Genomic DNA, 25633 nt, shown 5'->3' on the forward strand with positions numbered 1-25633 from the left:
GAAGAGACTTGCTGTGTAAAATAAGATGCTAGATTACTCGTTCTAATGATGGAATCGAGATTCAAACGAATAGTGATGATGAAGATGACCAAGCACCAGAGACAGCGTGTGAGACAATAAATGAGGAATATCCTCTGATTTAATTTTTCGCAGTGTTCACAGTGAAGGAGCTTCATCCTGATTTACAGGGTACGGTTAAGGAAAAAGTGTGGGATCTGACAGGAAAAGAGATAGGTCTGATAAAGGGAGTTGACCTGGTTAAGGTTACTGTAAAGCCGAATGCTATTTTTCCTCAAATTCCCCAGTACCACATGCCACAAGATGTCCTTCTGAGGTCACCAAATTAATTGCACAATTTGTAAAACAAGGGGTTCTGAAGGTAGTATTGAGCAGCCCATGTAATTCACTGATAATAAGTCTGAAAAAGCCCTGTGGGAAAGTTCGAATTGTCCAGGATTTGAGAAAAATAAATGACATTGTGATCAAATGTTGTCTTGTGGTACACAATCCAGCTGTGGTAATGTTCCAGATTCTGGGTGATGCTGAGTGGTTCACTGTCATTGATTTGTCGCAAGCTTTCTTTTCTGTGCCTCTCCGTGAGGACAGCCAATTACTCTTTTGTTTTCCATTTTTGGACCAAGTTTAATGTTGGTGTCGAATTCCTCAAGGGTTTTCAGAGTCACCTTCCATATTCAATCAGATCTTGAAAAAGAATTTGGAGTCGTTGGAATTGCCTTTCCAATCTTCTTTGGGACAGTACATTGATGACTTGCTGATCGCGTCCAAAACAAGGGATGAGTGCAAGTATGACAAGATTGCTTTGCTGAACCATTTGGGAAAGAATTGTCAAAAGTGCCCCCACTTAAATTGCAATATTATCAGAAAGAAGTGAAATACTTGGGTCACCAGATTGAGAAGGGATCTAGAACGATATCCAGACAAAGGGTTACAACCATATTGCAGATGAATCCCCCAGCCACACAGAGAGATGTCAGGATTTTCTGGGGATGGTAGGCTACTGCCGCCAATGGATTCCCAATTTTTCAGTAATTTCGAGACCATTACAGAAGCTGACTCACAAAGAAGTCACTGATCCCATAGTGTTAGACCAGGCTGGAATGAAAGTGTTCACTGAATTGAGAGAGAGTCTGTGCAATATTCCGGCTTTAGGGATGCCTGACTACACAAAACCTTTCACATTGTTTTGTCATCTGCGTGATGCATGTTCTTTGTCTGTCTTGACACAGGTCCATTGAGGTGTAAACAGCCCAGTAGCATATTTTTCAGCTACTTTGGACCCAGTTGCAGCAGCCTTACCAGTTTCTGCGTGCAGTTGCAGCGGTTGGGCAAAGCCATACACAGTGTGAAGGCATTGTGATGGGCTATCCCTTGACTATAATGGTCCCTCACTCTATTGAGATCCTACTTATAATGACGAAAACCCAAAATTTGACTGGTGCAATATTGACCAGATATGAAATGAGTTTCCTAGGGTCACCAAATGTGTCATTGAAAAGAATTACAGTGCTGAACCCGGCAACCTTACTTCCAAATGAAAATGTTGAAATTGAAAATTTGGAAGACATTGAGCATGATTGTCTTGAAGTAACTGACATGTGCACAAAACCGAGACCTGACATTAGAGACACTCGATTGGAAGAGAATGACCAAATTATCTTTGTCGATGGTTCTTGTCTAAGAGACAATAAAGGGACACTGAGAGCAGGATATGCCATGTGCACAATTACTGGTATCCTGGAAGCGTCTTGGCTTCGAGGAGTGTATTCTGCCCAAGTAGCAGAACTGGTAGCCCTTACTAGAGCGTGCCATGTTTCTGCTCAACTGAAAGTTACTATCTATACGGATAGTCAGTATGGATTTTGAATAGTCCATGAGTTTGGCCAGTTGTGGTCACAGAGATGTTTCATGACCTTTTCTGGTTCACCAGTGAGAAATGGTGAGAGAATTAAAAATCTGTTGCATGCTATCCAAATGCCTAAAAAGATTGCTGTGGTGAAATGCAGTGCACATCTGAAGTCTCAGGACTTTGTGTCAATGGGAAATGGATATGCGGATCAAGTCACACGTTTTTGTGCATTGAACTGTATATCATTCAAATATAACTGGGAACTGTTACCTGAAGAAGATGAAACATGTTCAAGTTTTGCATTGAAAGTAGCTGACTCATTGTAGGAATTGAAAATGTTGCGGAATAATGTTGACAGAGAAGAAAAACGTTTATGGAGCAAAATGAAATGTGTGCAACGACAAGATGAATTGTGGGTTTCAGAAGAGGGTCAATTGTTTTTGCCTAATAGTTTATTGTTTCAAATGGCTAGGTATTATCATGGTCAAGCACATGTTGGGACGGATGCCATGATTTGTTTGTTCAAACACGATTGGTTCAAACCAAGGTTTAGGCAGGTTACTGAAGCAGTTTGCTATTGTTGCGTCATTTGCCAGGAAAGGGACCGTGGTTAATTTGAGCCACATTGGGAGAGCAGGAGGTCCATTCAGCAGAATGCAGATGGATTTTATTGAGATTCCTGTGTGTGGAGGTTTGAAATATGTGTTGGTTGTGCATCTTTAGTCACTGAATTGAACCTTACCCTACACGAAGAAATGACAGTCTCACAGTAGCGAAACTACTGCTTGAGGAACTGACACCAAGTTTAGGGTTTCCGATCTCTTTAGAATCAAATAGGGGAAGTCACTTCAACAATGAAGTAATTAAATTACTGTGTGCAGCATCGAACATTGAGCAGAAGTTGCATTGTAGTTACCGTCCTGAAGCATCAGGACGAGTGGAGCAGATGAATGGTACCTTGAAGTCAAGAGTTGCAAAGATGTGTGTGTCCACGAAACTGAAATGGCCCGACGCACTGCCTTTAGTTGTGATGACAATGAGAAACACACCAACAGGAAGACAGGATTGTCGCCACATGAGATCCTCATGGGCCGAGCCATGAGGTTGCCGGCGGTGCCTGCAGATGTACTTGTCAACATTACAGATGATATGGAGTTGGAATACTGCAAAGGTCTGTCTAATGTGGTACGCTCTTTCTTTCAGCAGGTGGAAGCCACCACACTTCTACCGATCCATGACCCAGGGCACAATCTGAGGGTCGTGACTGGGTTGTGGTCCGGAAACATGTGAGGAAACCATGTTTGGAGCCTTATTGCAAGGGACCTTACTAGGTAGTTCTGACAACTACCACAGCTGTGAAGTGCGCTGGAGTTCCGAACTGGATCCATGCCAGTCACACGAAGAAAGTGGTATGCCCGGCTTATGAAGAAACAGAGTTGCTGAGAGTACCAACAACAATTGGACCAGTCTCAGGGCCGGAAGGAGAACAAAGGAGAACTGAGATCGTATCTGATCCCGTCGAGGATGGTTCAGTCATTCCTGTGAGAGACGAAGATGGAGACCTCTAGGAGGGTGATGGTGAACCAATCTCAATTGAGGCAGCAGGAGAGCCTCGTCAAAGGAGGGCTTTCCCAGAAGCAGGCAATTTTGGGAGACAAACAGAGCAATTGCCAGACCCAGAGGGGGAAGGAGCTGAGGTGGATCAAAGTCACTGTGATCTCACTCCTCCTGAACCAGTTGCAGGTCCATCAAGAAATAACACCATAGAGCAGGGAGAAGTTTCAAGTTCAACAATGAAAAGAGCATTGACCAAGGGTCCACTGAAAGGAGGTAAGTGGCTGGAGTCACAAGCAAAGAGAAAGGAAGAAGTTGTTGAAACAACAAATGAAGAAGAAGTAGATACAATAAGGAGAGAGAATATAAGTGAAGGAGAATTGAATGGTGATCGAAAGTTGAAAAGAAAGAGAATAGCAAGTTGAAGGTACTCAGTTCCTGAATGGGTGTATGCAACTACAAGTGAATGGCACAAAGAATTTTTATCTTTTTGTTTAGATAGAGACATGCCAGGTCAATATTTTGGCACTTGAAGGAAGCTGATGAACTGAACTGTTAAAACAATCTGAGAAAATTTAAGAGAAAGAGACGGTTGAAAGTAACCGAAAAATACTTTTAAAACCTGACTTTGACAAGCTGCTTACCGATTTTTGTCAAAGAACCAGGAAGAAAGACTGAAAGCTGTAAATAACTGCTGAAAAGAAGAATTTTGTTTTGTTTTTGATTTTTGCTGCACTTTTTCAAAATTTCTTGTCTGCTTTCTGATTCTTTACAGATCATGAGTAACATTAGCCAGCAGGGTAGGAAAAATAGGTGCTGTAAATACATGAGTATTGATTTGGCGATTGCATGTGGGATATTGTTTGCAGTATTGATTGTGGGAATGACTGTTCTTAATAAGAGGAAAGCCAACCATACTTCCGCTTTTGAGACAACTACTGCATTAGGTTAGATGAGAAGTATTTGCATAAGGGTACTAACGCACAAGGGGAACTTTCTTCTAATGTCTTCCATCGCTTGCTGAGTGAGTACTTTGAGACAATGGATGCAAAGAATTGTTATGTGTGTACGCAGATTCCTTTATCAGTCGAAGTAGGAGTTACTTATCATAGTTTGCCTCTTACTTACGGGAAAGTTGTAGTCTGTTACTAACAAGATTCTGTAACCAAGAGTACATCCAGTACTTTTACTCAAACCACAATGTGGTGTTTTTGTTTGGCCCTATAATTAGGTATGTGAGTAGAGTAGCTAAGGATAATTACATAGTATTAGTTAGAGGTTTCTTCGAACCTACATTAACAATTGGCACGGCTTATGCACACTGCAACAACTTGACATGCTTGCTTACCCATTTAGAAAAGAGCTTCTTAGATCACACTGACGACATGAGAAGGGCATTGAAGGAGAAGTTAGAAAAAAGGCTGAGAGCAAAGGACTTACAAGAGTGATTATGCTTATAGTACAATTAAAACACAAGGGAAATTAGCTTTAGATGTTCAACACGTAGGGAAGCTTTGTATATGTAGGCCTAAATCACGCACTGACACTTTATTTGTGGGAACGAGTGAGTGTAGACATGTGTTTCTGTTTCAGAGTAAATGAACATTTATGTTGAATGGACAAGATACAGAAATTCTGAGATATATTACAATTGTGGTCCTAATGCTGATTACCGTCTTCCAAGAGGATGGTATGGGACATGTTATTTGGGAATAGTTTTCCCAAAGATTTTTCAAATGGATGACTTAAAGAAGTTTCCAAAAATGACTGAGCAATAATTCCTTCAGTGGGAGTTGTTCTGAATTCGATAAAGATTCAAAAGCTGTCTACTATTGTGGATAACATGATGACAAACTTTTCAGGAGCCATACTACTGATAGATACTGAATTAGCTGCCGAAAGAGCTATGACTCTTCAAAATCACCTTGTTTCAGACATTCTTTTATAGAAGGATGGTGGAGTATGTAGAACGCTTAATTCTAGGCATTGTTGTTCGTTCATTCCTGATAATAGGAAAGAAATTAGGAGCTTATTTACTAACTGACTAATGAAAGTACTGATTTGAAAGAAATGAAAGAACCAGGTGTTTGGGAAAAAGTTGGTAAAGTTTTTTCTTCATTGGGAAATTGGCTCAGTAACATTGGGAAAGGGATCTTATTGAAAATGATACAGGGGATATTAATTATCATGGGTTGGCTAATTGGAATATGGGAAATATTTAAATTCTGTAAAAAGATTAATTTGAAGACGTCAAAGAATAATCAGAGGAGGGAAGAAAAGGAAACAGAAAAGTTGTTTAGGGAAAATTCAAAAAGAAAACAAATTTGAAGGGATTGAAATGACAGAATTTTAGCTGATGCAAAAATTTGTGAGTGATAGTTTAGTGTGATGACACATTTAGTCATCAGAGAAGGGATTGCTAGAGTAGGTGTTTCGATAAAAATATTAATGAATATTCATGTATTCTGAGTAATGGATTTGCATAGAAAATTTAATAATACAGAGAAAAATAATGCACACTTTTTAAAATGTGTCCATGAGAATGGCCGTCAATGTTCACGAAGTATACTTATTAATGGTTTATTAATATGAAATACAGAGCTTATGTTTGATTAATGTAGTAGAACATCATATTGAGAGTAATGCATTATGTATTTGCTTTATTAATTGTAGGCCAGAACTTAGCAGAGATCTTGGCCTAGTTGCACGGCCTCATGACAAGCTGTATTTCTAACACTGTTTAATAAAATGTTTGCTTAGAGAACTGATTTGTGATTTTCCACTGTGCTGACCAGATGTGCTCATAGCTAAAAGTCTTTCTCATGAGAACCACTTGCTTGACGGTGCTGCTCTTGCTAAATGTAACATTATAAGTGTAATGTGTTTAGGACTGACTTTCTCAGGAGAGAACAATAACCGCACTGACTAGAGTAAAAGCTGCAACAATATTGTTACCTGAAGAGCCGGATGATGAGGACATTACAAGAGAAGCCAATCAGAGACATGTGAACCGGGTACTAGTAGAAACTGTAGATTTAAAGTCTCAGTTTTATTGGACAAAGTGTGAACATGCAATCCCTTGACCAATAGGGACTTGGGAAGTAGTTTTAGGAAATCTAACTTAGCAGGACTGCACTGGGAGAAGACAGACCATTGTGCTTTTGCCTTTTGCTACCGCTTTTGTTCAGTTTGCGTCTTGAAGAGAGACGTGCTCAACTTTAGTGCTTAAAGACTTTGCGTTTTCTGAACTTTGATGCTGAATCCTGATGCCTTGCGGACCGAATTGATGCCCTGATAAAGAAGACTATCTTAGCTTGCCGATCCAATTGAGAAGAGGTATACTGTTATGCATGTGTTTTGCTATGCCTATTTGCTTTTTCTTTCTAGATACCAACCACACTATTTTGACAGAGCCATAGTTAGATGTTTTTTAAATTTGTGTTGACTAACTTGTTTTGCATGATGTTCCACATACTAATGCTAATCTGGTTTTAGATAAGGATCCTCACTAATGAAAGTCACCTATAGGGAGCAACAGTCGATGTCTTTGGTTTGTTGAATCTAAATGTATGTGATATAGTTTGCGAAATTATTCTTGTTATTACTTTGCACCATAACCTTAGAATGTGTAATTATTTAAGCTTTGATTAGATTATGTTTCTTTCGCCCCTTTGGACAGCCAGTGATGTTTCTGTATGTCTATCATTTGATTTTGAGATTATCTTACGTGACATTAGCATTGTTAATATAGGGAAATAAATATTCAAACTTTTCCTAAAAGGTGTGGTTATTCATGACTGAAAGGTCACGGTGTGTGATAATTACTGACTCCTATTGATTATTGATGTTATTGATTAACAACTGATTATTGATCTGCATGTACCGGATCTATGGTGGGAACATCTTAAATGCGAGTCAAAAGGTTAATCGATCTATACGCGTCCCCTTGTAAGTTTACTTATTAAGGTCTGACACGCAAACAGTTGTCTACATTGAGGGGTGTGATTGTTTATGTGCAGGAAGGTGTCCCTTTCCACACATAAACAATCTACAATGGCAATTTGGCACTTCTATGGGTGCTGCAGGATGCAGCACACATAGAAGTACCAAATCCTCATTTTTGAAAGATTGTTTATGTCCGGGAAGGAAGACCGTCCCGCACATAAACAATAATTCATGGCATTTTTGCTCTTTCTATCTGTGCTGCAGAACGCAACACACATAGAAAAAGAAAAAACGAGGAGAAATAAAAGTATTCCTCCTCGTTGAGCCATGCTAACACCACACCTGGGGTGATGTTAGCTTTTGGAGCTGCCACAGATTTATGATTTCTCGTAAATCTGAGGCAGCATCAAAAACAATGGGTGTTACGGTGGAACGTCCACAGCAACACCCATTTCACATCCTCTGCTGCAGAAAACTGCATCGGAGTGGCCCATATTTACAAGGAGGCATTAAGCCAAGTGGCTTAATTCCACCTGGTAAATACGGTGCAGTGCATAGCGCCACCGGAGCATCACTAAAAGTGCCGCTCCGGTGCTGCTAGGCCCTTGCAAATCTGGCCCTCTGTTGGTACAAGATGTAGTTGTGAACATCGTCAGTGAAGGCCACAGGCCAAGTCCTACCAGCTTGCTTGGGACCTACAAATAAAATGTGAAAACAGAAAGAGGCCTTCTTGAAGTACAGATTAAAAGAGCTAAGCTTTGTGGGCTGGAGCCCACATCAAGAAACTCAGAAGGCACTTTTGGAGCTTAGACGGCTTAGCTAGGAGCTAAAGGGCCAAACACTAACTCACAGTTCAGTTCAAAGACCATAAGAAATGTGTCACAATCTTACATTTCATATTATTATTCTGCCTATTTATTGTGTTAATTGAACTGTCTTGATTGTTTTCATAGTTACATCTACCAATTATCTGCAACATTGATTTTAATAGAGCTTTAAAATACATCCATAGTTTCTTGTGTGTTTCCATTCATGGTGCAACAAGGTTCAGAGCTTACTAAAAACAAATATCTTGTAAGTCCGACAAGACTGATTGTTGTTCGGACTGCACCATCTTCATATAATGCACAGGTGGTTCATAGGTTATAGCTATTGAGTTTTGTGTCTCTAGCTGGCAACTTGGCTGAACCTACCCTTCGCCTGACGGTCTAGGTAGCCTAATTTCGGGCTGTATTTTAAATAAATTGCAAAAAACTTTGTGGGCTAATTCAATGTGCCATGCTATATGCTTTCAAAAGGAAAACAAAAGGTGAATGACACTTGAAGAGACCAATGGCTGAAGATGAATGACTCAAGGCCCCTTTAGGTATATATATCCTTATGTATTTTGTGTAGACCTGTATTACTTTACAACTGTACTAGGTAGCTAATCATTCTCATTAGCAATAGACTAAAGTTAGCCCCCCACAACATTGCTTAGTTTGCAATAGTTAATTGAGGTACATCTCTCTGATCTGCAATACAAAAAAGAAACCTTATATAAACTAAAATCATACATGAAAATTGTGCTATGCAAGAAATGTTTTGATTGTTAACTGTTTAATAATTTCGTATTCATGGAACAAAATCTAATAAAAATGTTTACAAATCTAAGTGTGTATTTGTATGTATTTCTTTGAACACAAGAGACTAGCAGACAGCTAAAGCTATGATGTTTGATCTAAAAAGTATTTTAATGCAAGTACAATTTAACACTACGTAACAAATCCTAATAGGTCAGACGTTCAGTTGCCAAAACAATATACAACCCCTCCTAAATGGATCTTGCAAGGATTATAACGCAAATGTTATATCCCAGAGTTTGTTACAGTAACAAACTGACACAAACCCCCTATTTAATCTAGTAGTATAGGAGATTCCGAACAGCAAAATACTTGTCTGCAGTTTTAACAGTGTAATATTAACCCACACTTGAAGGCTTCTGGCCTTTACCTAAAGTTATTCACTATAAATACTGTAAATCACCAGTGTTGTATATGTCATACCTTTTCATGACAAACAGATACAACTTAATGTATCCTACATAACTGTTCCCAGTGAACCATCCAGGTCTTTAGTCTTATCATTGACTTGTCACTATAACCAACAAATGCTTACTATACTGAGTATAAACTTTTTCACAAGGCAATCATCGGGTATTAGGTCATAAAATTGCAAATATGAAGAGAATTACAGTTTGCAATACAATATACAATTCTGCCTAGGGGGCATGACAAGTATAGTGCCAGTGCAAATATTTTACTCCCAGGGTTTGTCATAGCTGAGTAATTTACACCAAAATTCTTGCATACTACAGCAATGTGTGAGATTCCATTTAGAAAAACTCCTATCTACAGGCTTTACTGCAGTATGCTAACACTCTGTCCTTAATGGGCTACTGGCTTTGACACATGTTTATCACAATAAATAAGTCAGGCCTACTGTGTTTGACATTTCATAATAAACAAATCAAACATCTGTCTTTTAAGATATGGCATCATTGGCTTGCCATCATAACCACCTCAGGCCAACTTTACCAACATGTCATAACGTGCAATGCATGCTTTATTTAGCTGAAGCACATAACGTGCGCCCAATCAAACGCTGTGGGGACGAAGATACAAAGGGGAACAGAGCCAAATCCCCTCTTTACGTAGTTCTTCGGGAAGCTATTCGTCTATTGGTCCAATAAGGGCTATTGACAACTGCGCCATTGAGCCAGACCTAAAACAAATCCGTATAGAATGGAGTTCGGTTTAGAAACCACTTGGACATTTATCATAGCTTTTATTACATTAAAGATTAGGCATTCGGTGGATAATCAAATTCAGACATTCCATTCTCGGTAGCTTAAAACAAAGTATAGCATACAGAGTGTAGGAGGCATTACTTACTACTCACAAAATGTAGTGTTCAGTTGATTTGCAGCTTTTCATCCCTTCAATTTCAAAATCAGGTTTTCCCTCTTTGTACGGGGTATTGACCCTAAAGTCAGCTGAGAGTTTTGGCTCGATTACCATAGATCTGGCCAAAATCAGGTGGAATTCATGAAAGTGTTGCTTGTGTAGCCCTTATTGACTTATTGCTTTTTATGTCTTTTGATTTTAATTTTACAATAAGGTTTAGAGGCAGTCTTCTGGAGGAATGTCGGTTACCCTTGTAGTGCAGTGTTTGACTCTGGATGTGTGACACAATAAGGAGGAGCCGGAATTTTGTGAAGCAAGTGTAATATCTCAGGTATGGTGCAATCAGTGCTATGGTGATAACATAAGTACACTGCAGTACTGCCTAGAGAATCAGTTACAGTTTGGAGTGTAGGTCCTTGTTGTTCCGTGTGTTGCATGAACTGAGTGATGGATGTTCACAGTAAACATACACTTTTGCACGCAATTTTGTATGTAATGTCACTGCGAGATTCTGCATCAGCCGAGTAGCCCTAGTGGTGATGAAGGGTGCCACTGAGTAAAATGCCTTACCATCATATATAAGGAAAAAAGTAATGATGGCATGACACTCTTTTTCTGTCTGTGTGGCAGCATAGATAGGTTGTAGTCAATGCTTCATTTGTGTTTGTTGTTTCCGATGCTGAGCACCGGCACTTATTTTTGAGGGCCAGCGCTTATTCTTCTGCCTCAGGCATTTACTGTGAGCAAAAGGCACGTATGGGAAAGATGGAGGAAGAGAAAAACAAAAATCGTCACAATGGGAGAAAGCAGAAAGCTGCAAAAGTGAGCAGAAGGGGCAGGGAGTGGCTCTGAATGAATAGAAGAGGCCCGAGATGGCTTCAGGATTACGCCACCTCAGTATTCCGTGTTCCCACATTTAATTGCAGCAGCTGTATGTTCAGGAGAAGGGCTTTGGGCACCTGCACATTTTTTTAACCAATTAAGCACTGGTCATAGTTGAGTGGTCAACCTACCTCCACCTTATCATTTCTTTTGAGTCCTATGCTTTGAAGACCAACAACATGAGGTGGGCAAAAGCAGGCAAAGTAGAAGCGTAGGAGAAAATGTTATCAATGCTAATTGGAGCTGATGTAAATGCCACACCCCTCTCATTTAAGTGTGAGGACAAATAAAGTAAGTACTTAATTGAGAGCTTCATTGTCGAGCACCATGTTGACTGAAGTGTACCAAGAGCAATCTAGCACTTATTTATTATTGTAGTGAATACATTTTTGTGAATCTCTTTGCAACCTCGACTGCCCTTTCTTTGGAAGATGAGGGTGACTATCATGTTGCCTGGAGACCCCCCGGGTGATAAGTCGCACTTTATAAATGCTGATTTATTGATTGATTTGGACCATGGGGTCTTTTCTTCTTCTGATTCTGAGGCGGTTGTAACTCATTTCCTGGTTGTAAGATACTGTGTTATTTTATTAGGGTGTAATAATGTTAATAAAATTACATGATCCACTGTTTAGGCACAACCTGCATTTCTGGGTTTATTGCCCCCAACAGTTTTTCCCTACAGTCAAAGTTAGAGAAAAAGGAGAATGCGTCTTGATGCTAGGAGGAAAAGCTACTGAGATGCTGAAGTGAACAGGAGTTGTAGTCAAGAGCCTGCATGCCAATACCGCCCGTATTCCAATCAGAACTGCATGAATTCCCCACTGTGAATGTGATGTCCTGTGTGAATTAAGGCCAGTTCCAGCAAGCAGACAGCCTTGCTGTCAGCCACAGGCCAGGAAATGCAAAAAAGTTATTTGCTTTAGCATAAGTGATTTTAGGAATCGTGATTGTTGCTTCCTGTCTCTCAACAGGAAGGTTTTAGACACAAAGGCCCATATTTATACTTTTTTTAGCGCCACATTTGCGTCATTTTTTTACACAAAAGCACGCAAACTTACAAAATACAATTGTATTTTGTAAGCTTGCACCGCTTTTGCGTTAAAAAGCGGCACTAAAAAAGTATAAATATGGGCCAAAGAATGTAGAGTCACTGAGGTTTTTTTTCCTTTATGTGGCATTCACAAGAGAAACACTGCAAGGTTATTTTGAAATTATTTGTTTGAGTAAAATGCAGACAGATTTGATTCAGCAGGTGAGTCTCACATCTTGAAGGCAATGTTTCAAATGTTTAGATTGACCCTTTTTAAATGCGGTCATAGGCATAGAAGATAGACTTTATGAAAGCAAAAGGAGGTGAGAATGGTGAGGGACAGGTAGGAGATGGAAACAAGAAGCTGAAAAGGAACATGGATGGGGAAACAATAATGTGTTGTCAGTGACGCCACGGAATGGAAAGAAAGGGATTATCTCAAACAGATATAGGAATTCATAGGGGACATATTAACGCTTCAGTACAGACTGAAGTATCATATGAAAGAAGTAGCAGTAATCTTTAGAATAATATCACGTTTTATTTATTGTATTTCACATTTCATTTTTGTGGAAATGCCTTTATGTACTTCCTGAGGAAGAACCACTTTTGTTCGAAATGCGTAGAGCAGTATTATCTTTGAAGCACGAGGATTGACCTAATTTATGAAAAGGGATTTAAAACTGTGAATTAATTGGGAAAAGTATAACTTTGATGGATTAATCAAGTTTGAAGATTTTGAAAATTAGATGAAATTGAGATGGGAGAACCTGGGTGCTCCACTCAGCAGGACATGGGGTACCTTTACCGATACATGTTACAAGTAATATTGTTTTCCATTGGACTTAAGGAAACCAGCTTTTGCAAAGAAAGCCCAATTTAAATAAACTTGATTTTCCAAAAGAAGTTAGATCGAGGGTGTGCGGTAAGGAAATCCAGTTCATTGGTTGTGGTTGGTATTGCCTTTCGGATCATTAAAGACACCAACAAGCACCAAATCAATACACAATCTAATTATTAATACACTTATCAGTTAATTGCAGGTCCAGTGGGAGAAAATGTGTGGTAATTGGATTATTGTATATCTTTCCTGCTCATGGGTAATGTGGCGACATTGCGTTGCTTGTGTTTTGTGACATGTCTTTGTACACCAAACTACAATCATATCAGCTAATGCACTAATGACAATAGTAATCTAGTAATAAAGTTTGGCATGCTAACCTTGAAATCTGCTTGCAAACTAACTACCACACAATTGAATTTTAGCAGATTCACTTAGCATGTGAACTATTCAAAGCGTTAAAAATATGTAAAATCGTTTAGTTGGATATTAGGAGAACCAAAGTTTGAGGACAGTGGTGACAGCGACTTCCCTGGCAGAATGTGCATAATAAATTAAAAGTCAGTATCAGTTTATTGTATTCTTCTCAAGAATCCAAGTAAACTTTTGAATTAAGAATACTTAACTAACTACTTTTGGAAGCTGAGAGTAACTTTATGTCATATTGCCTCAAAAGGTAATTCTCATTGCTGACGTGTGTTTTAAGTGGGCTACTAAATAAAGATAAACTTTTAACTTTAATGATGAACAGCAACCCGTGCTTTAATTGTAGCCATCACATGCACATTTCCTCACCTTAAAGCCTTTTCAGATCAGAAGGCAAGGTCAGTGCATTGCTTTTTTGTAGGGCTGATGTTAATGACCCGCATAGATCTAGTGTTCTGCAGGTGGAACCATGAATAGAGTTCTTTGTTTTCATTACTCCCTGCTATTTTCTATCAAAAGTATTTGTATGAACACAGGAAGTAAAAGAGACCAGTACTCCTCAGTATAGAGGTAAGTACTTCTAGAACTCCATCCGTAGGTATGTACCCAATTAATCTCTTTGATTGCATCCACCATGCTCTGTAAGGTGGTTGAGCCTTCTTCCTTCTTGCACCATAAAGATGGAACATATACATTCTCATCTAGTACACAAAAATAATTTCCTTGTATTTAAAAAGAAACTAAACACCTCGCTGTTCACAGCATCTCTCTGAGGCCTTTTGTCCTCTGCCTCTCCTCTTTGTCCAGTGTGCCTTTTTTCTTGGTAGCAGTGTGCTTTATATGATTAACTAACATTAATTCTGATTGACTGATTCTTTCACAGCTTATAGGTGTACACTGTGGGGCATATTTATACTTGTTTTGTGCCGAAATTGCATCATTTGTTTACGCAAATTCAGTGCAAAACTAACTCCATATCTATACTTTGGTGCTAAACTCGTCCAGCTCCAAATTTATGGAGTTAAAGTCATTTTTTGGACTTGGAAACCTACTTTGCTTCAATGAGATGCAAAGTAGGAGTTCCCATGCAAAATATGCCTCTATGGCCTTAGCGCCATATGTATCCCCGTGCTAAAGTCACACATGGGGGGAAGAGGGGTCAAGCACCATTATTTAACGTCTGGGTCAGGGCAAGCGTTATCGGACCCGTGGGCCTATTTCCATGGTGGAACTCCATGGAATAAGCCCACAGGTGCCCTCCCCAGGCACAACCCCACCCACACCAGAAGGACAGCGGAGGGTGGGGGACCCCATCCCAGGTAAGTATAGGTAAGCACAGGTAAGTATTATTATTATTTTTTTTCAAAGTGCCATTGGGGGCCCTGAAGTGGGCCCCCCTATATGACACTGGGTGCAATGGCCATACCCAGGGGACCCTGGTCCCCTGGGCTGGCCGTTATGATGGTGGGCATGACTCCTGTCTTTTGTAAGACAGGAGTCATGTGGTATGGATGATTTTGTGTCAGAAAATGAAGCTAGGCTACTTAGAGTCATTTTTTTTTTACTCTAACCTGCCTAACGTCATTTTTTGGTGCGAAACCCCCTTCTTCCATACCGCCCCCCACCCGGCTAACGTCATTTTGTTTTCGCTAGCCTGCCCTTTGCACCAGCTTGCACCATTCCATAAATATGGTGCCCGGCTGATGCTCAGAAACGGTGCAAGCCGGTGCTAAACATTTTGGTGCAAAACTGCGTTGGTGCAGTTTTGCACCAAAAAGTATAAATCAGGGCCTGTATATTCAGATATAACAAAACAACATATACAACCATATCTGTGGTCCACAAGGCGTACTGGGTAGTCAGTAGAAAGGTTTCAAATAGAACAGTGTTCAGATTTTTCTTATGGAATAGTCGTGCGTAGTCATGTTTGAACTAAAACTTCAGCCGTTAAGTTTTACCAATCGCTAACTTCTTCAGTCAGTAATGAATACTGGAAAAATATAGCACAATTAATGTTCTAGAGATCAACATCTATGAGTGCCTGCTGCGGGGAACAGAGAGATCTTATTATTGAATAGCATTTTTCTATTTTTGATGTTTAACATTCAAATCATTATCGTAAACTGATTAGGAACGACTTTGGTTCATAAATAAAATTATAGTACATATTACATATGTCTTTGTTATCCCAGTTCCATGCTTATGATCAAGAGATTACATACCTGCAGGAACATATCTTTGATATATCACCTGGCTGATAACTGAGAAGTAGTCCTCTGCATCCTGATCAGCGAAGAGTTCATGACAAGCTCTTTGTATAGGAACAAGTTCATACAATGCATCTGAATTTTCTACTCCACAAAGCAAGATTACCACATTGTCTGGAGGATGAAGCAGACGAACCAAGAAAGTCATCTTCATCTCATCAAGGAGGTCCAGGAGTGCTTGTGATAATATGAGCAATTTACACCGATAGCATGATAAAGCTGGCAAATGTTCGATGGTTGACTCCTCCAAATTGTACAGTAGAACCTTCTCCGGTTGGTCATTCTGGAAAATAGATCTCATATATGCCGCCCAGTCCTCTGCTTCTTCTTCGTAGATAACCAGGAGATCATCTAAGTTGTCTGAAAAAGAATAGGTTATTGATTTTTTTTTAACCAAATGCTTAAATCTTTATGTATATCAAGATACAGTTGTAATTCTAAGTAGCAGCTGACTATGCTTATTGCTTGGGGCATAACTAGCAAGTTGATGACATGGACGGCATTAGTAGTCTTCTGAAGATTATGGGCTCATGACTGGCATATAATGGGGCTTACCTTGGCATAATGGGGAGGACGAACTTAGGGGAATATCTGGGCACCTTACATTGACTATCATCTGATGAGACATGTCTGGGTACACAGCGTCAACAGGTATAGGATGGGGCATGCCCATATATATATTATGCCATTTCTTGTCATCTAGGGATATTGGGCTCCTGAGTTGGACTAGCATATGAGGGTCATAATTGACAATGGCATTGTCTGGCATATGAGGGGGTATGTGATGGCACTGACCAGCATAAGCAGAAACTTGCATTTACTGGTAGATGATGGGGCATACCTATGTATATAATGGCACTGTCATTTGAGGGAAGTCTGGCAAAATATAGCATTCAATTCCCTACATGCAAAGCTAACCCAAAGCGGCTGAAAGACAGGTTCTATGCTGAAGCAGAAATATCCTGCTGGTAGGAAGTACTATAAGGGTGCTACTCCTCAGGCACAGGTTTTACTGTGTTTCATCAAGCTACATCCTTACACTTCCCTGATGCCAGCACCCGCATGTGTGGAAATGACAGGATGGAGTTCATAGGGCGATAGTTATAATTTAAGACCCACAGCCCTGAATGAGGGGAAATGCAAGAGGTAGCAGCTTTGCCACAGTGTTTTAGCCATGTTGTGCACCACCGTGGCTTCTGTTCGGCATGGCTAAAAGTTAGTGGCATAGAGTAGAGTGCCCTGGAGAGTCAGAGAGTGGAATGGTGAAGAGTGGAGTAGAGTGTTTGCAGAGTGCAGTGGCAGAGAGTGTCTTGTATTGGAGTGGCATAGTGTGAATATGCGTAAAGTGGTGTACAGTGGAGTGGCGTAGAGTAGAATGGACTGGTGTAGAGTGCATTGGTGTAGGGTATTGCAGAATATAGTGGCAAAGAGTGCAGTGGCATAGAGTGGAGTGGCATTGAAGTTTGCAGTGTAGAATTGTCACTTAGGCTCTCATTATTCCAATGAGACTACTGGATTTGAGCGGCAGAATTGCCTGCGGTGTGGGAGACTGAGTCTGACCCACTACAGGTGATGCCTGTCAACATAATCCGGGTTTTGCTCCAGCTAACTAGCAGTGCCTCATCTCTACCCAAGAGCAGGGATGATTGGGCAGCCGAGCGCATGACATAGTTGATTTCTCAAGGAAATCGTGGTCACTCAGGTGTCATCCATTTCTCTCTGTTACATTAGTCTCACATACACAGTGACAAACAGAGGCAGTATATGTTTCAATAAGGTTTTAATGAAGCAACTGCATCAAAAAGTGTGGACTGCAGGATGATACAGCATGACAGAATTATAATTTTGTGACGAGGAGTGCGAAGCATAGAAATAACGCTACCATCTTGTCACTGGAGTCAATAGACTAATTCCTACCTAGGCTATAATGGAGCACAGCATGTTAAGCTCTAATTCTGCCTTTCAGGTTCCCCTGGGAAGACATCATCCCCCATACCTGAGCAAAGGCCTGAAGTCTGCATAAGCAGCTGTAGCGAAGCGTTCAGCAATCAGCATACAGTTGTGGTTCTCTGGCTAGAATCTCCCTCTAACATGTAAGGGACAGGAAAGTGTTTTTATAGTAAAACAGCTGATGTTCTAAGAAAATGTCCCTACGTGAGGATGTGTGTTTTTCTATGAATACCAGAGACACAACTTTTACCACATTCACCGGCAACCTATTTTACTGCAGCCTTGAAAGAAGCACAGAGTGAACAAGAATGTCTTGTTTGAGAACGTAGTGCTGGCCTAAGCAAGAACAGCTAGATGGAGAGAAAATAAAACAAGACCGCAAAAGTGGCTATTGTTAAAATAATAAACGAAGCTGAATAAAATATATCTAGGTTAAAGTGCACAGCGGCAGGCCTAGTGTGTTAAAATAACGTGCATGGAGCTATAAGTAAAATGGCTTCACAACAGAATGCAGTGGAATAGATTAAAGTTGAGTGTCGCAGAGTGGAGTTGTGCAGAGTGGAGTGGGGCGGATTAGAGTGTCACAGAGTGGAGTGGCACAGAGTAGAGTGGCATTGAGTAGAGTGATGGGGTAGAGTGCAGAGTGGACTGGCGTTGCGGGGTGGAGCGGTGCAGAGTGGCATTGCATAGAGTGGAGTGCGTTGCATGGAGTGGCTTTATATTGAGTGGAGTGGCATAGACCAGAGTGGCATAGAGTGAAATGGTGTTGCATGGAGTGGCGTTGCACAGAGTTGAGTGGAGTGGCATAGAGTGAAGTTTGGAGGCATAGAGTGGAGTGGAGTGGCGTTTCATAAAGTGGAGTGACATGTAGAGTGGCGTGGCATTGCGTGGAGTGGTATTATGTAGAGTAAAGTGGCATTGTGAGGAGTGGAGTAGCATAGAGTGGAGTGACACAGAGTGGAATGACGTGAAGGGGAGTGGAGTGGCATGGTGTAGAGTGGACTGCAGTTTCTTTGAGTTCTGTTGCAGAGAGTGGAGTGGCATTGCGTTGCGTGGTGTTGCAGAGAGTGGCATGGCTTGGGAGTGTGATGGTGTGACATAGAGTGGAGTGCAGTTGCGTGATATGGATTTACATAGAGTGGCGGGGCATTGCGTAGAGTGGAATACATTTGCATGGAGTGGTGTTGCATAGAATGGAGTGACATTACATAGATTGGAGTGGTTTTACATAGAGTGTAATTGCCTTGTGTGGAGTCATGTTGAGAGGAGTTGTGTTGTGTGGAGTAGCTTTGCATATAGTGGAGGAATTGCATAGAGCAGCATTGCATGAGGTGGCATGGAATAGAGTGGAATGGTATGGCATAGAGTGAAGTGGCATGGCATACAATGGAGTGCATTTGCATGGAGTGGCATGGCATTGTGTAAAGCGGAGTGGCATTGTATAGAGCAGAGTGGCATTGTTTGGAGCGGAGTGGCATTGCATGGAGTGGTGTGTAGAGCAGAGTGGCATAGAGTGGTGAGGCAAAGAATGGAGTGGTGTGGCTTGGCTTGGCATTGCATAGAGTGGAGTGGTGTGGCATAGAGTGGAGTAGCTTGGTGCAGAGTGGAGTGCAGTTGCATGGAATAGTGTGGTATTGTGTAAAGTGGATTTGCATACAGTGGCATGGCATTGCATGGAGAGTGGAGTGGTTTTGCATAAAGTGGAGTGGTATAGAGTAAACTGGTGTGGTGTTGAATGAAGCATTGCACAGAGAGGCATAGAGTGGTGTTGCTTGGAGTGGCACTGCACAGAGTGGTGTTGCATTGAGTGGTGTTGCATGGAGAAGTGTTACGTGGAGTGGAGTTGCATAGAGTCGTGTGGCATAGCATGGAGTGCAGTTTGGTAGAGTCAAGTGGTGTTGCGTAAAGTAGAGAGGCATTGCATAGAATGGGATGCAGTTGCATGGAGTAGAGTTCAGTTGTGTTGAGTGGTGTTGCGTGGAATGGTGTGATGTGTAGAGTAGTGTTGCATAGAGTGGGCATGCATTGCGTGTAGTGACATAGCATTGTGTGGAGTGCAGTTGCATGGAGTGGGATTGCATAGATTGGTGTTGCGTTGAATGAAGCACCTTTGCATGGAGTGGTGTGGTGTTGTGTGGAGCGGAGTGGAGTGGCATTGAATGGAGTTGCATTGCATTAAATGGTGTTCCGTGGCTTGGGGTTGTGTAGAATGGATTGGCATGCCAGAGAATGGAGTTGAGTGGCAGGTGGCATAGAATGAAGTGCAGTTGCATGGAGTGGCATTGTGTAAAGTGGAATGGCTCTGCATAGAGTGAAGTGCAGTTGTATGGAGTGGGGGCGTGGCATGGAGTAGCGTAGAGTAGTGTTGCATGGAAATGAAGTTGCGTTGCATGTAGTGACATTGTGTGGAGTGGCATTGTGTTGCATGCAGTGGCATACAGTGGTGTGGTGTGGAGTGGAGTGGTGTAGAGTGGAGTGCAGTTGTGTGGAGCAGCATTGTATAGAGCAGAGTGGCATTGCATGGAACAGAGTGACATTGCGTGGAGCAGAGTAGAGTGGCGCTGCATACAGTGGAGTGCAGTTGTGTGCAGCAGTGTTGCATAGAGTGGAGGGGCATGGCATACAGTGGAAATGCATGGAGTGGTGTTCCTTTAAGTGGCGTTTCATGGAGTGGGGGGGCATTGCATAGAGTAAAGTGGTGTGGTGTGGCCTTACATGGAGTGGTGTGGCATAGAGTGGAGTGGCATGGAATGGAATGGAGTGGAGTGCGGTTCCATAGAGTGGTGTTGCGTAAAGCAGAGTGGCGTTGCATTCAGCATAGTGGCATTGCGTGGAACTGAGTGATGCTGTGTAGAGTTGAGTTACATTGTGTAGAATGGAGTGTCATTGCGTGGAGTGGCATTGCATAGAATGGAGTGGCACTGTGTGACGTTGCGTAGAGTGGTGTGGCATAGAGTGTTGTGGCATAGAATGAAAAGCAGTTGCGTTGAGTGTCTTGGCACTGTGTAAAGTGGGGCAATGTTGCATAGAGCTCAGTGGTGTTATGTAGAACAGAGAGGTATGGTGTAGAGTAGAGTGGTGCTGTTTAGAGTGGAGTGGTGCTGCAATGAGCAGTGTGGAATTGCATGGATTGCAATGCACAGAGTGGCATGGTGTGCAGTGGAGTGGCATGGTGTACAGTGGAGTGGCGTAGAGTGAAATGCAGTTGCATGGAGTGGCGCTGCGTGGAGTGGTGTTGTGTAGAGTGGAGTGGCATTGTGTGGAGTGGTGTTGTGTAGAGTAAAGTTCAGTTGTGTGGAGTGGCATTGCATATTGTGGAGTGGCATTGTGTAGAGTCATATGGCATTGCATAGAGTGGAGTGGCATTGCGTGGAGTAGAGTGGCATTGCGTAGAATGGCACTGCATGGAGTGGCGAGGAGTGCAGCGGTGTCGCATAGAATCGCATGGCAGAGAGTGGAGTGGTGTTGCATGGAGTGGAGTGGTGTTGCATGGACAGGAGTGGCATTGCGTGAAGTGGAGAAGTGTTGCATAGAGTGCAGTGACATTGCATAGAGTGGATTGGCATAGAGTGGAGTGGGGTGCCATAGGGTGGGTTGGCGTAAAGTGTAGTGGTGTATTGTGGAGTGGCATCGAGGGGACGGGTGTGGCATTGCATAGAGTGGAGTAGAATGGAGTGGCGATGAGTGGAGTGGTGTTGTATGGAGTGGCGTTGCATCGACCAGAGTGGTGTTACCTAGAGTGGAGTGACGTTGTGTGGAGTGGTGTTGCGTGGCATAGAGTGGACTGCAGTTGAATGGAGTAAAGTTACACAGAGTTGAGTGGTATTGTGTAGAGTGGAGTGGCATTGTGTAGAGTGGAGTGCAGTTGTGTGCAGTGACAGTGAAATGGCATGGCATAGAGTGGCATTGTGTACAGTGGAATGGCATTGTGCCGTCCTTAGCACGTATTGTCCAGTGCCCTGTGTTAGTCATCATTAGTTCATATTGTCCTATGACAAGTATTTGCTGTCTCTGGCTGGGATGGCTCTTGCAATTCATTTAAATGTTTGCATGTGGTAGATAAAAAAACTCTCCATCTTTGAATGCATCTCATATGTGATTTTACAGAAAGCAAACAACACTGAGGTACCTTAGCAACAAGAGGAGGAAGGTAGGTTTCAGTAATAAGACAAGAGCAAGCATGCAGATTGCTGCTGGGGTTTATGATGGGAATGTAAACAGATGTGATTAGCACAGAGCCAATAGTCATATATTGTGAACAGATCAGGAAACAATCAGCATTGATGGCTAAGACCAGTGTCTAGGAAGCTGCTGAGTTCTTGCAAAAGAAACAAGGACTGCTGGGGATATAAGTTTGCTATACTTGTCTTGGAATGCAACGTTATCAGGCAGAAGGTGGCAGCAGTAAACCTAGCGAGCAAAATTGAATATCAGCCACTTTGAAATGCCTGTAAAACGCGAGCTTCGAAATATTTTTAGAATGTAGAATTAAAATATGTCTTTCTAAAAAGGCATGGGAAAAAAACCAATATATGTTTAATGTTTAAGTTAAGCATTGCAAGTTGGCTAAATTATTGTTTTGGGTTCTTTAGGAACAGCTAGATAGAACCAGATGATCTCAAGCAAAACAAGCAACGCCGGGACAATAAATAAACACACAACCTTGGGAAATCAGCATCTGGCATTTGATCTCGGTGTTTGAATCCACAGCAAATGTGATGAAATAAGAATAAAATTTACAGGCCTGCTTATTGAAAGGGAGAAGAGCTTGGACTAAGTGAAAATAGGACCAATTGTGTGGATTGCTTTTCAACATAGAAAAAGGTAGTCCCTGAAATAGATGCTAAAATAGTGACCAGTGGATGGATATAGTACTTAGTCCCTGTTCTCAGGGAGGGCTTAACATGGCAGGAGACATGTCAAATGCATGCCATGGACAAATAGGGAGAAAGAATGTGAGAGCAACGATCGAGCCCTCAAATGAGAAACGAAAAGTACCATGTTTCGAAGAGACAGCGCAAGTTCTGTCTTGCAGAGACCTAAAAAACAAGTAAGCTTTTCCAAAATAGTTCAAGCTTGTACTTGAGTGATAAATCAATCTGGTGCACAGAAATTGAAGGACATTTGTTTCTGATGTAATGTAATTTTGTGGTTTCAGATGGCACTTTAATACTGATCAAATATTTTATTTTCAGATTAGGTAGAAACACTCAATAGTAACCCCAGGCAGGGATGGGATTAGACTAACAAATAAGAAGCAAGAGATTGTTTCCATTCATCTGTAAATGTAATCAATGCACATGTGTATTCCATTCATGTTTCCCAATTTAATATGATAAATACCAATTAAACAAAACATGCATGGACATGCATGCACAATTATCATGGGGTGCGAACAGCAAAATAAGGTGATACAAAGATTAAGTTATTAGTAAATCTCAATAAAGTAATTTAGTATAACTCTCCAGTTTTTCCTTTTAACACGTTAACAGTGTTTTATGTATCTAACCTGCCTAGGTCCAAACAGTACTGTAACCAAAGTTACCTTTTTGTGTCAAAGGGAGAGAGTTAAAAATGCACCATGTCTAGTAGGATATGGCACATTTGATTTCTCCACCAGTGCTGGCCCCTTTGTTGCCATGCATCAAAGCACACATCTTTGTGCCATAGTGCAAGGGTGGGCATGTTATCTAAAGCTTAGATTTTGTAATGGAAGGGGACCCTTCCAGTTTAAAAAGTATCCTTTAGGACTTTTCCCACCTTTGTATGTGGGCTGTACAATGCGACACACATGCAACGTGGGAAAAATAAGGAGAAATTAAAACATTTCTCCTCATTGCTCCTGCCTCAAGTAGGCATAAGGTTTTTTTGGTGCAAATCCCAGGCTACAAATGTTACTGATAGCGCGTCCAGTTCTTATAAATTACTTATGCTTGGACACGCCGGAGGTCGGTGAACCTTTTGACCGGGTTGAGCTCTCCTCATCCAAAGAATGGTCGGATCCCTCAAATCAATAATCAATAATCATTTCTAATCAATAACCTATACTCGATTAGTAATCAATCAACAAATTAGTTAAACAGAAAATCAGTAATTAAACACACCATGACTTTCAGTCATGAGTAACCACACCTGTTTATTAAAAGTTAACGATTTTATTTCCCTATATTAACAAAGCTAACACAATGTAAGTCTCAAAATCAAATGATACACATATACGAACATTACTAGCTGTCCATAGCGACGGAAGAAACGCAATCAATGCAAAATTTTGATTATAATGCACTCAGTTATAGCAATGCAAATCACTAATAAGAGTAACTGGATTTGACTAATTGCATACATCGGTCAGCATAACAAGATTTAAATTCATCATGGTTCATCAAATGAATACCTCAACTACCCTCTGATTAGCATTGGCATGTGGGGCTTCATGCAAAATGAATTTAATCAACATAAATTTAGAAAAACTTCTAGCTTAGGCCCTGCCAAAAATAAGCAGTTGGTACCTAAGAAGGAAAATACAATGAATAATACATTTATCCTTTCATAATTACCAAATACAATCAGCACTCAAGGTAAGTCTTCGTCCTTCAGGTACCGGTTCGATCAGCATGGGGCAGACTTTGAAGGGGCAAAGTTTTAAGGCAAATTTTCCTTGCAGCAGCAAGGAAATGGGGGAACAAAAGTTATTATATGGACAAGGCAAAGTAAAGTTAAAGTCTCTAGGGTGAGAATTCTTTAAAGTCTCTCTCTCTCTCTCGGATAGAGAAAAAGCATCAAAGTGTCATCAAAATGGCTTCTCGAAACGGGCTTCAAGATGGCATCAAAGAAAATGGCTGACTTCTCTTTGTCCGGAGGGTTTAAGTAAGAAACATTCCAAATTCTTCAGGTTCTTCCATTGGAGGGTCCATGGGGTGGTTTTCTCTTTAGCCAATGAATAGTGTCCTTCTCTTAATGTTCACCTACGCATAAGGTGCCCTTGGAGTTTTGGAACACAAGTAGCAACCAAGTTGCCAATTAATTCTGCATCAGTGTCCTCATAGTCTGCACCTGCAGAAACTGACCTTGCTTCAAAGGGGATGAAACTTGCCTAGCACGCAACTTTTGAGATAAGTGTATTAGTCATTCTACTGGAAAAATACAGCTTTTAAAGGTTTAAAACACGTCTTTGTTACACAAGCGAAAACTACGCAGTTAAAATTGAGACCAGGCGACTAGGCCAAAGCCTCTGCTAAATTTAAGCTAAGCATATAACAGTTTAACGAGAAAATCATAGAATATAACTGTAATTATGATGTACTCATACATTTGTCGATTTTCATGATTAATTAAGCTTGTTTATACTAATGGCGAACTACTTCGTGGGCACATTTTTCTACATACACTAATTTTCTTTACTATAATCACATTGTCTTATATGGTTTTGTTTACATAATATATGAATATTTGTTAGTCTTTCTTTTTCTGCTTCATCAATCCCTCCTCTGATGACTAATTATGTCATCACATTAAATCTTCCACCACAAATGTTATTCCATTAAAATTCTGTTTTAATAATTTGGCATTTCTGGCATTTCCCTTTTTCTTTTCACTCCCTTGGATTTTTCCCTGTATATATTTACCATTTCTTTCTGTTCTTTCTTTTCAATTCTTCTCTTATTTCTTGATTTCAGTATTTTAATAGCCTTCCATATTCCCCAAATTCCTATTAAGCAAATCAGTATTATTAATATCCCTTTTACTATTTTCAGTAATATTCCGTTCCAAATGTTGCTGAGCCAATTTCCCACGGAAGCAAATCCTTTTCCAACCTTTTCCCATACTCCCGGTTCTTTCAATTCTTTCAAATCTGCACTATCGTTAGTTAAATTTGCGAGCATATTTCTAATTTGTTTACTGTTGTCCGGTATATAAGGGCAA

The 25633-nt window shown here is 40.9% G+C and overlaps 1 protein-coding gene across 1 annotated transcript in view; it reads right to left on the reverse strand.

The window, feature by feature from the left end:
* The window catches only part of BANK1 (B cell scaffold protein with ankyrin repeats 1), a 2047355-nt gene that overhangs the window by 1638167 nt on the left and 383555 nt on the right, over nucleotides 1-25633 (reverse strand). The window contains exon 2 of the mRNA XM_069230214.1: nucleotides 15716-16120. Within this exon, the coding sequence (XP_069086315.1) occupies nucleotides 15716-16120 (405 nt within the window). The remainder of the gene's footprint in view (nucleotides 1-15715; nucleotides 16121-25633) is intronic.

The sequence above is a fragment of the Pleurodeles waltl genome, chromosome 1_1, assembly GCF_031143425.1.
Source record: "Pleurodeles waltl isolate 20211129_DDA chromosome 1_1, aPleWal1.hap1.20221129, whole genome shotgun sequence".
Taxonomy (NCBI): Eukaryota; Metazoa; Chordata; class Amphibia; order Caudata; family Salamandridae; genus Pleurodeles; species Pleurodeles waltl.